General features: G+C 30.1%; 1 protein-coding gene across 1 annotated transcript; it reads right to left on the bottom strand.

Moving 5' to 3' along the window:
* Window positions 1-10,300: 10,300 nt before the first annotated feature.
* Window positions 10,301-12,306, bottom strand: LOC125860354 (cytochrome P450 71A4-like). The gene is made up of 2 exons (XM_049540294.1): window positions 11,400-12,306; window positions 10,301-11,077 (listed from the first exon to the last, which is right to left on the bottom strand). Exons 1-2 carry the CDS (start codon window positions 12,288-12,290, stop codon window positions 10,475-10,477), a joined length of 1,494 nt encoding a protein of 497 aa, XP_049396251.1. The 5' UTR covers window positions 12,291-12,306; the 3' UTR covers window positions 10,301-10,474.
* Window positions 12,307-12,903: the final 597 nt, after the last annotated feature.

Below are 12,903 nucleotides of genomic sequence, written 5' to 3' on the forward strand. Positions count from 1 at the left end.
CACGTTCCGACACGGTATTTTTGGATCGGAGTGTCACGTTCCGACACGGTATTTTTGGATCGGAGTGTCACGTTCTGACATGGTATAATTGGATCGGAGTGTCACGTTTCGACACGATAACCTTAAAGGAAAAAAATATTGAATTAACTTAATGTACTCAATCTCAATGAACGCATTTCCCAAACGAGTGTGATGTAGAGGCATGAGTCCTAGTGTGTGTGCTTGATATTGTGATTGATTACGTACTTGTTTCAACTGTTACTTGTTCATGTTGTGGCTTCTTATCACCTGCTAAGTGCTATAGTTGACTTTATACTATTATTCATTGTATATTAGTTTCTATTTTGGGTTGGCCGATGATACCTACTCAGTACGTGTTCCTTGTACTGACCCCTACTTGTGTTTTCTTCGTTTTTCTTTTGTGGAGTGCAACAAGTGTACCACCGACTTTGACTCGCCCTCAGCTCTAGCCAGTCTCCAGCACATCAGATTTCAAGGTGAGCTATTCCTTCTAGCTCGTGCTGGATTCTCTCAGTTATGGCGTGATGTCCTTGAATTTCGGACATGGACCATCGTATTTACTTATTTTGGGTTCTCTAATACTTTTAGACTTGATACGTTAATAACAGATGTCCTTGATGTGATGACTTTCAGATTTTGGGGATAATATGTAATAGACTTTAGAGGTTTATTTGATTGGTTACTTTAATAAGTTTTGGAGCTTCCGCGTTATTGTTGTTATTCGTAGTTGAATTATTGGTATGTGTTGTGGTTTAGATTCCTTGGTCCGCCCACTTAGGAGGCTAAGTGTGGGTGCCACTCATGACTCAATTTGGGTCGTGACAAAAACCCACTGTCAAATCAAAATATCAAGTTTCTTTTTCCAATCCATCTACTTATGGAAAAGCTTTAGTTGGATGGTTCAATACCAAAACAAAAAATAATACATCTTTTGGTCTGAACGAAAATATTTTATTTATAAACTCAAAAGTTTATTAATTTTATTTCAAGTTCTTTCTAATTTTTTTTTTTTGTATATTGAAAAATAACTACCAACATCTTATTTTATAATAGTAAGAAACCAAATTAAAGTACAACTAGAAAACATTTTCTTATATGAACAAAGACAAACAAATCCTAACTAAACATTACTTAAATAAATACCAAAAATAAAAATCTTAAACATTTTAGGATTCCTACTCCAGCTTTAAATTATTATTCCAACATTCTCCCGTAATTCAAAGTTGTATACTCTTGCCTTTTTCTTCTTGTCATTATTGTTGTGGTGGAAAACACTTTTCTTCAATCTTCAATTTCATTCTTGTCATTATTGTTGTATTAGGGAACTTCTCTTTAATATTCAATTGACAATTGTTAGAGTACTTCTCTTTAATTCTCATTTATTTTTTTCTTGATTGTGTTGGAGCAACTTTTCTCCAATTTAATTCCTAGTAGAAATCAAGGAGTATTGAATGGAAATCAAGAATATTTGGACGCAATTATCTCTTATCAATTGTGTGGTTATAGTTCGATTACGTTATCTTTTTTGTCGTGCCATTTATAGAATTGTCGCTCATGTATAATGAAAATCTTTCTCAAAATATTTAGGCTTATTACACCGCCTTAAACTTAGAAGGTATTTAATTTAGACATTCAAATTATATTATGTGCTAATTGAATAATTTAACTTCTAATAAAGTGTTCTAATACTTTCGACTCAAATTTCAGAAAAAATAATGCACTCATTTTTATCTAAATATTAGATAGTTAAGTTAACCATATAAAATATATTATATTTTTTTAATTATACGCATTTTCCTCGATAAGTCATAAAACTCAAGCAAAACACCACACTTGACATTGATGCGCGTAACCAAAAGAGATGACATGAGTGCGTATGAGAACAAAAGAAAAGGTATGTATTATATAGACATTTGTATTATCAGTATGCATTTGCCATATACGCACTTTCACTTCAGTAATGTGTTTGAATTTAATCTTAATTTTAATTTTCTTATTTTGATTTAATTTAATATCCCTCACAATATTTTTTTTAATAATTCCATTTTAATTTATTTTTTAATTCACGGGTGCAAACTGCAAAGTGTAGTGTTGTGTTTGGCTATAATTGAAAATATGATTATGTAGGTGTGATGTGTTGTGTACCTGTGTTCCTCTGTATATTTTTGCAAAATTTTCAAATAAAAGTAGTGAATAATCATATTATGCTAAAAATGAAAATCAACAAGATTAAATTACTAAAATAATCCTATAGAATTTATACGAACCATAACACCCTTCGGAAAATAGAAAATTTGAAGAATTTGAAGGGTTACCTAGTAATTAAATACACCAAATTCAATATGTGGATAATGAACCATATTCATCTATCAATGTCTCTAGCTACTTGGTGAAAAATAAAAAGACATGTTTGAGACATTTTATTTCCCCTCATTTACTTTCTTCCATTTAATTCTGTTTAAATTCTTACCTAAAATTTAAGTACAATCTTTCAATTCAATTAATTAATTTTCTCCTATTTAAGACTCATCTTTACAAGAAAACATACATAAATCTTCCTTACAAAAGAGAGGCTTCGTTAATTTACTTGAAAAGAAAAATTAAGATAGTAGGGATATGAGTCTTTGTTGCATCTTATCTAATATCTCTTAAATTCTTGCAAGTTCTCTATGTATTTTTCTTAACCAATTATTGTAATTTATAATTATTTTTTGTTGATCTATTTTTGTTTTATCAGTAGATTAGTAAATTAAAATGTACAAAAAAAATCAAACTTTTTTTCTTTCATAATATTTATTGGTTTCTTTGTCTATTATAGAGTTCAATATCTCCAACAGGTTATAATTAGGATTTCTGTTTCAACCTGAATGTATATTTGATTGTGATTTATGGTATTGCAAGCTATTTCCATAATTTTGTTTAGAACTTTTTATTAGACATTTTGTAAATATTTGATATGATTACTAGGTTTTTTCAAACTTTTCCTCATAGGTGCAGTCATAGGGGTGTTCGTGGTTCGGTTTGGATCGTTTATTGATTAAAATCAAAATCAAACCAATTTAATCAGTTTTTTAAATTTCTAAAACCAAACCAAATCAAACGAAAAAAAATAACCGTTGGTTTATTTATTGTCGGTTTGGTTCGGTTTTTCTGGTTTATACGGTTTGAAAGTTATAGTAATTTTTTTGAGGAGTTACGTCGCTAGACACAAACATCTAGCACATGAACAATCCACAGAAAGCATTATGACCATTTTACCAGAGACTAGTGTAGTTGAAAATAAGAGAAACCTCGAACGATCATAATTTTGGCTTTAGATGTTAGTTTCGGGTATAGAAAAATACTATTTCACAGTCCATACCTCATTTGAACTTATAAATACCTATAAATATCCATTCGAACTAACACACATAATTTATTAAATCATCACAAACACTCACAAAAAAATTTGGTAAAAATACTACTCCCTCCGTTTCACAAAGCATGACCTCCTTTCCTTTTTAGTCAGTTTCAAAAAGAATGACCTCTTTCCTTTTTTGATAACATTTTACTTTTTGCTTTCCACGTGACATGTTTAAGACCACAAGATTAAGGGTAATTTTGTACATTTGACATAACTTTAATTTAGGACCACAAGATTCAAAAGTCTTCTTTATTTACTTAAACTCCGTGCCAAGTCAAACCAGGTCATTCTTTATGAAACGGAGGGAGTACATGCAATCAATGTGTGCCTCTCTTGAAGGCAAACAATGTCTACTACCATATCTTTTAGTACGTAATGAATTAGGTGAGGCATTACATATGAAAATTGTAGGTCAATAAGTTTTCTTTCAAATATCAACAATTTTGTATCATTTAATGTTTAAAGTAAAGAATTATGACCATTTTACCAGAGACTAGTGTAGTTGTAAATAAGAAAAACTTCGAACGTACATAATTTTGGTTTTAGATGTTAGTTTCGGGTATAGAAAAACTCTATTGCACGATCCATACCTCATTTAAACTTATAAATACCTATAATTACTCATTCGAGCTAACACACATAATTTATTAAATCATCACAAACACCCACAAAAAATTTTGGTCAAAAAACTACATGCAATCAATGTGTGCCTCTCTTGAAGGCAAACAATGTATACTACCATATCTTTTAGTACGTAATGAATTAGGTGAGCCATGACATATGAAAATTGTACGTCAATGAATTTTATTTCAAATGCCACTATTCTTGTATCATTTAATGTTTAAAGTAAAGAATTATGACCATTTTACCAGAGACTAGTGTAGTTGTAAATAACAGAAACTTCGAACGTTCATAATTTTGGCTTTAGATGTTAGTTTCGGGAATAGAAAAACTAGATTTCACATTCCATACATTATTTCAACTTATAAATACCTATAATTACCCATTCGAACTAACACACATAATTTATTAAATCATCACAAACACCCACAAAAAATTTTGGTCAAAAATTACATACAATCAATGTGTGCCTCTCTTGAAGGCAAACAATGTATACTACCATATCTTTTAGTACGTAAAGAATTAAGTGAGCCATGACATATGAATATTGTAGGTCAATTAGTTTTCTTTCAATTTTGTATAATTTAATGTTTAAAGTGAAACATTATGACCATTTTACCAGAGACTAGTGTAGTTGTAAATAAGAGAAACTTCGAACATCTATAATTTTGGCTTTAGATGTTAGTTTCGGTTATAAAAACACTCTATTTCAAGTTTCATACCTCATTTGAACTTATAAATACCTACAATTACCCATTCGAACTGACACATATAATTTATTAAATCATCTCAAACACCCACAAAAAATTTTGGTCAAAAATACAATCAATGTCTGCCTCTCTTGAAGGCACACAATGTATACTACCATATCTTTTAGTACGTAATGAATTAGGTGAGCCAAGACATATGAAAATTTTAGGTCAATTAGTTTTCTTTCAAATGCCACCAAATTTATATCATTTAATGTTTAAAGTCAAACATTATGACTATTTTATCAAAGACTAGTGTAGTTGTAAATAAGAGAAGCTTTGAACGTTCATAATTTTGTCTTTTGATGTTAGTTTTGAGTATAGAAAAACTCCATTTCACATTTCATACCTCATTTGAACTTACAAATACCTATAATTACCCATTCGAACTAACACACATAATTTATTAAATCATCACAAACATCCACAAAAAATTTTGGTCAAAAAACGACATCCAATCAATATGTGCCTCTCTTGAAGGCAAACAATGTATACTACCATATGTTTTAGTACGTAATAAATTAGTTGAGCCATGACATATGAAAATTGTAGGTCAATGAGTTTTCTTTCAAATGCCACTAATTTTGTATCATTTAATGCTTAAAGTAAAGCATTATGACCATTTTACCACAGACTAGTGTAGTTGTAAATAAGAGAAACTTCGAACGTTCATAATTTTGACTTTAGATGTTAGTTTCGGTTATAAAAAAAATCTATTTCAAGTTCCATACCTCATTTGAACTTATAAATACCTACAATTACCCATTCGAACTGACACATATAATTTATTAAATCATGACAAACATCCACAAAAAATTTTGGTCGAAAAATTTATTGCAATTAATGTGTGCCTCTCTTGAAGGCAAACAATGTACACTACTATATCTTTTAGTACGTAATAAATTAGGTGAGCCATGACATATAGAAATTGTAGGTCAATGAGGTTTCTTTCAAATGCCACCAATTTTGTATCATTTAATGTTTAAATTAAAGCATTATAACCATTTTACTTTAGACTAGTGTAGTTGTAAATAAGAGTAACTTCGAACGTTCATAATTTTGGGTTTAGATGTTAGTTTTGGATATAGAGTAACTCTATTTCACTGTCCATACGTCATTTAAACTTATAAATACCTATAATTACCCATTCGAACTAACACACATAATTTATTAAATAATCACAAACACCCACAAAAAATTTTGATAAAAAAACTACATGTAATCAATTTGTGCCTCTCTTGAAGGCAAAAATGTATACTACCATATCTTTTAGTATGTAATAAATTAGGTGAGCCATGACATATGAAAATTGTAGGTCAATGAGTTTTCTTTCAAATGCCACCAATTTTTTATGATTTAATGTTTAAAGGAAACCATTATGATCATTTTACCAAAGACTAGTGTAGTTGTAATAAAAGAAACTTCGTACGTTCATAATTTTGGCTTCTGATGTTAGTTTTGGGTATGGAATAACTCTATTTCACTGTCCATAACTTATTTGAACTTATAAATACCTATAATTACCCATTCGAACGAACACACATAATTTATTAAATCATCACAAACATTTATAAAAAAATTTGGTCAAAAATCTACATGCAATCAATGTGATCCTCTCTTGAAGGCAAACAATGTATACTACCATTTCTTTCAGTCATAATAAATTAGGTGAGACATGACATATGAAAACTGTAGGTCAATGGGTTTTCTTTCAAATGCCACCAATTTTGTATCATTTAATGTTTAAAGTAAAGCATTATGACCATTTTATCAGAGACCAGTGTAGTTGTAAATAAGAGAAACTTTAAACGTTCATAATTTTGTCTTTTGATGTTAGTTTCGAGTATAGAAAAACTCTATTTCACATTCCATACCTCGTTTGAACTTACAAATACCTATAATTAGCCATTCGAACTAACACACATAACTTATTAAATCATCACAAACACCCAAAAAAAATTTGGTCAAAAAGCTACATGCAATCTATGTGTGCCTCTCTTGAAGGCAAACAATGTATACTGTCATATCTTTAAGTACGTAATGAATTAGTTGATCTATGACATATGAAAATTGTAGGCCTATGAGTTTTCTTTCAAAAGCCACCAATTTTGTATCATTTAATGTTTAAAGTAAATCATTATGACTATTTTACCAGAGACTAGTGTAGTTGTAAATAAGAGAAACTTCGAACGTTCATAATTTTGGCTTTAGATGTTAGTTTCGGGTATAGAAAAATATAATTTCAAGGTCCATAACTTATTTAAACTTATAAATACCTATAATTACCCATTCGAACTAACACACATAATTTATTAAATCATCACAAACACCCACAAAAAATTTTGGTCAAAAAATTACATGCAATCAATGTGTACCTCTGTTGAAGGCAAACAATCTATACTACCATATCTTTTAGTGCGTAATAAATTAGGTGAGCCATGTCATATCAAAATTGTAGGTCAATGAGTTTTCTTTCAAATGCCACCAATTTTGTATCATTTAATGTTTAAAGTAAAGTATTATGACCATTTTACGTGAGACTTGTGTAGTTGTAAATAAGAGAAACTTCGAACGTTCAAAATTTTGGCTTTAGATGTTAGTTTCGGGTATAGAAAAACTCTATTTCAAGTTCCATACCTCATTTGAACTTATAAATACCTATAATTACCCATTCAAACTAACAGATAATTTATTAAATTATCACAAACACCCACAAAAAATTTTGGTCAAAAAACTACATGCAATCAATGTGTGTCTCTACCATATCTTTTAGTACGTAATGAATTAGCTGACCCATGACATATACAAATTGTAGGTCAATGAGTTTTCTTTCAAATGCCACAATTTTTGGATCATTTAATGTTTAAAGTAAATTATTATGATCATTTTACCAGAGACTATTGTAGTTGTAAATAAGAGAAACTTCGAACGTTCATAATTTTGGCTTTTGATGTTAGTTTTGGGTTTAGAATAACTCTATTTCACTATCCATACCTCATTTGAACTTATATATACCTATAATTACTAATTCGAACTAACACAAACAATTTATTAAATCATCACAAACACCCACAAAAAATTTTAGTCAAAAAACTACATGCAATCAATGTGTGCCTCTCTTGAAGGCAAACAATGTATACTATCATATCTTTTAGTACGTAATAAATTATGTGAGCCATGACATATGAAAATTGTAGGTCTATGAGTTTTGTTTCAAATGCCACCAATTTTGTATCATTTAATAGTTAAAGTAAAGAATTATGACTATTTTACCATATACTAGTGTAGTTGAAATAAGAAAAACTTCGAACGTTCATAATTTTGGCTTAAGATGTTAATTTCGGGTATAGAAAAACTCTATTTCATGGTCCATACCTCATTTAAACTTATAAATACCTATAATTACCCATTCGAACTAACACACATAATTTATTAAATCATCATAAACACCCACAAAATATTTTGGGCAAAAAAACTACATGCAAGCAGTGTGTCTCTCTTGAAGGCAAACAATGTATACTACCATATCTTTTAGTACGTAATGAATTAGGTGAGCCATGATATATGAAAATTGTAGGTCAATGAGTTTTATTTCAAATGCCACCAATCTTGTATCATTTAATGTTTAAAGTAAAGCATTATGACCATTTTACCAGAGACTAGTGTAGTTGTAAATAAGAGAAACTTCGAACGTTCATAATTTTGGCTTTATATGTTAGTTTCGGGTATAGAAAAATTCTATTGCACGCTCTATACATCATTTGAACTTATAAATACCTATAATTACCCATTCGAACTAACACACATAATTTATAAGTAAAACATTATGACCATTTTACGAGAGACTAGTGTAGTTGTAAATAAGAGAAACTTCGAACGTTCATAATTTTGGCTTTATATGTTAGTTTTGGGTATAGAAAAACTCTATTGCATGCTCTATACAATATTTGAACTTATAAATACCTATAATTACCCATTCGAACTAACACACATAATTTATTAAATCTTCACAAACACCCACAAAAAATTTTGGTGAAAAAATTGCATGCAATCAATGTGTGCCTCTCTTGAAGGCAAACAATGTATGCTACCATATCTTTTATTACGTAATGAATTAGGTGAGCCATGACATATGAAAATTGTAGGTCAATGAGTTTTATTTCAAATGCCACCAATTTTGTATCATTTAATGTTTAAAGTAAAGCATTATGACCATTTTATCATAGACTAGTGTAGTTGTAAAAAAGGGAAACTTTGAACGTTCATAATTTTGTCTTTAGATTTTAGTTTCGAGTATAGAAAAACTCTATTTCACGTTCCATACCTTATTTGAACTTATAAATACCTATAATTACCCATTCGAACTAACACACATAATTTATTAAATCATCACAAACACCCACAAAAAAATTTGGTCGAAAAACTACATGTAATCAATGTGTGCCTCTCTTGAAGACAAACAATGTATACTACCATATTTTTTAGTACGTAATGAATTATGTGAGCCATGACATATGAAAATTGTAGGTCAATGAGTTTTCTTTCAAATGCTACCAATTTTGTATCATTTAATGCTTAGAGTTAAGCATTATGACCATTTTAAGTGAGACTAGTGTAGTTGTAAATAAGAGAAACTTCGAACGTTTATAATTTTGGCTTTAGATGTTAGTTTTGGGTATAGAATAACTCTATTTCACGGTCCATACCTCATTTGAACGTATAAATACCTATAATTATCCATTTGAACTAACACACATAATTTATTAAAGCATCACAAACACCCACAAAAAAATTTGGTCAAAGTAGGAATGTATTTGGTGAATATATATGGTAAAGTTGGAATGTATTTGAAGAAAAATAAATTTATATTGTTTAGAATAATCGTTATATGAGATATAAATGATTCAAAAAGTAATGATATGAATTATAAATTTTATTTACATATGAAATAAATGATTAGTAGACATAAATGTGGGGTTATTTTTACAAATTATAAACTTGTGAGTCAATTTTTGTATTTGAAAAATCCCTAATCATGCTTTTTGGAGAATTTGATCAACTTGAAATCACATATCCAAACGCTAATTTCATCTCATAATTTTATATTGCGATATATAACCGGATGTCCAAACACCTACTAAGTTAGCTAAAAAGCATTAACATTCTCATTTTCATATTATTGTAATTCAAACACATTATTGGGACAGACTAATACAAATATATCTAACACAAATTTTGATTATTTCAACAAAATTCTACCTTAATGGATTTCTGAAAAACGTTCCCCGGCAAATTTCTCGTTGAAGTGCAAATAGTTATTTCAACAGAATTCTACCTCTATGGTTCTGTAATATTAATTCAACACTTCAATTATACCACTGTTTGTTGAAGAATAAAAATGAAAAAGGCAAGGCTTCTTTTGCAATCATTATATCCCAACTTAACCTGGAAAACCTTTAGTTGGATAGTTAAATATCAAACGGCAAGATGATTTATTAGTGTAGCAATGAAGTGACACATCTGTTAGTTTGATAGTTAAATATCAAACTGCAAGACGTATAGAATAGCTTGATGTTTTTGGCATACAAGAACATGCCAAAAGAAGAAATCTTGCAAACAACAACATAACAGAGACGTGCAAAACACCCAAAAAGGAAGCAGATCGTGAAATTATTAAGCACTAGCTAGACCATGAAGTAGCCACCGCTAGTAAAGGTAATTTCCTACGAACAGCGAGCCCATGGCATTCAGTCATGTCCAAATCTTCTTCTTTTGGTAATGCTAAATTGAACTTGTGCACAATCCTTGCTAATGCTAGCTCATTTATGATAATAGCAAAAGTAATTCCTGGGCAACCCCTCCTGCCAGCTCCAAATGGAATCAACTCAAAGTTTAGTCCTTTGAAATCAATATCACTATTCAAGAACCTCTCTGGTCGGTACTCCTCTGGATCGTCCCACAATAATGGGTCTCTGCCGATTGCCCAAGCATTAATAAGGACTTCAGTTTTAGCAGGTATGTGATAGTCTAGTAATTTTACGTCTTCCATTGATTCACGAGGAACAAGAAGTGGATTCGGAGGATGAAGCCTGAGGGACTCTTTGATCACTGCTTTGAGATAGTGCATATTTCCTAAGTCATCCTCTGTTATCTCTGTTTTCCCTTGGCCTAATTCTCGCACTTCATCCTCTAACTTTTTCAGAACTCTTGGATGCCTTAAAAGCTCTGTCATTGTCCACTCTAAAGCTGTATACGTTGATTCTGTGCCAGCAACAAACGCATCCTATGCATTATAAAGAAACACAAAGAACAAAATTTACTAGTTTTTAAAAATAAATAATATGAAAATTAACATGAAAATATATACTCCAATTGACAATGTTTTTAACTATTCCCAAGTACATATCTGGACTAGTCAGAATATATAATTTACAAATGGTGCTGTTGTTTATGGATTACATGCCGTCCAAGATAGAAGGAGGTTATGAATAAAACTTAGAAATCTAATAAATCAAGTAAACCCCTTGGCTGGCTGGCATTGAGTGACTATAGTAATTAGTAAAACAAGACACGCACCAAGGAAGGAATAAAGAGGGAAAATTTACCAAAAGGATAGCTTTCAATGAATCTCTCTGAAGAGTATAACCAGTCTCCTTTCCATTCTGAATTTCCAGCAAAACGCCCAAGAAATCTATAGCTTCACCCACATTGCATTCTCCTTTCTTGTTCCTAATCATGCCTTCTTCAATGACACTCTCTAGAAATGCATCCAAATCTTTAGCTACTTTCTTCACTCTGCTATTCAGACCATTGATTTTATTGACCCATTTAAGCCATGGAATATAATCCCCAATGTTTAAAGTACCTGTAAGTACAAGAAGTTGTTCTAGGAGAGCCTTAACAGCTATTCCACTTTCCCCTTCATTATATGTCCTTCCTATGTTCACTCTGCTGATTATGTTATTAGTCATACAACTTAAAACATCTCTCAAGTCTATCACTGAATCACATTTTTGCCTAATTTTATCAATCATGTTTGATATTTCTTCTTCTCTCACACGACGATAAGATTGGACTCTTTTGTTGTTGAGAAGGTGAAGCACCGTTATGCTTCTAATTTGTCTCCAGTATTCACCATATGGACTAAAGGCCACGTCTTTAGATCCATAAAAGAGTCCATCAGTCATGCTAGATTTAGGTCTACCTGACCAAACAAGATCGTGAGTTTTCATGATATCCCGAGCAGCATCGACAGAGGAAGCAACAATCACTGGCTTACTGCCGAAGTGAAGTAGCATGACTGGACCATATTTTTTGGATAGTTTATGGAGAGAACGGTGAGGAAGTGATCCAAGTTGATGGAGATTTCCTATGATTGGAAGCTTTGTTGGAGATGGTGGCAGCAATAACCTCTGTTGTGTGTTTGAAGGACTAAAGAACCACCAATGAAGAAACAAAATGAAGGCAAGCAGAGGAACAAGAAGAAAATACTCCATTTTTGTTTTAGAACAATACTTTGTGTTTGGCCAATGTTCCAAAAAGTGCTAAGAGCCTGTTTGGATGGGCTTTTAAGCTGGTCAAACTGGCTTAAAAACTAATTTTTGACTTATTAGAGTGTTTGGCAATTATCAAAGTGACTTATTTTAAATCAAAAATGACTTATTTTAAGCCAAAAGCAAAAAGCTAGGGGAGGGGAGTTTTTTTTTTTTTTTAGCTTAAAAGCCCTTTTATGTTGACCAAGTATATTACCTTTTTGCCCTTAATTCTTTTATACAATTTCCAAATTGCCCATATTGAATTAATATTAATATTATTATTATTATTATTATTATTATTATTATTATATTATCATTATTATTATTATTACTATTACTATTACTATTATTATTATTATTATTATTTTTTTATTATTATTATTTTATTATTATTATTATAATAATAATTATAATTATAACTATAATAATAATAATAATAATTATTATTATTACTATTACTATTATTATTATTATTTTATTATTATATTATTATTATTATGTTTATTATTATAATAATAAATTATAAATATTATTATTATTATTATATTATTATTATTACTATTACTATTATTAT

The sequence above is a fragment of the Solanum stenotomum genome, chromosome 3, assembly GCF_019186545.1.
Source record: "Solanum stenotomum isolate F172 chromosome 3, ASM1918654v1, whole genome shotgun sequence".
In the NCBI taxonomy this organism is placed as follows: domain Eukaryota; kingdom Viridiplantae; phylum Streptophyta; class Magnoliopsida; order Solanales; family Solanaceae; genus Solanum; species Solanum stenotomum.

Excerpts from the sequence above, each read along its gene's own strand:
- LOC125860354 (XM_049540294.1), bottom strand. The coding sequence starts at position 12,290 with ATGGAGTATTTTCTTCTTGTTCCTCTGCTTGCCTTCATTTTGTTTCTT. Across the intron at positions 11,078-11,399 it reads CATTGAAAGCTATCCTTTTG|GATGCGTTTGTTGCTGGCAC; the intron begins GTAAATTTTCCC and ends TATAATGCATAG.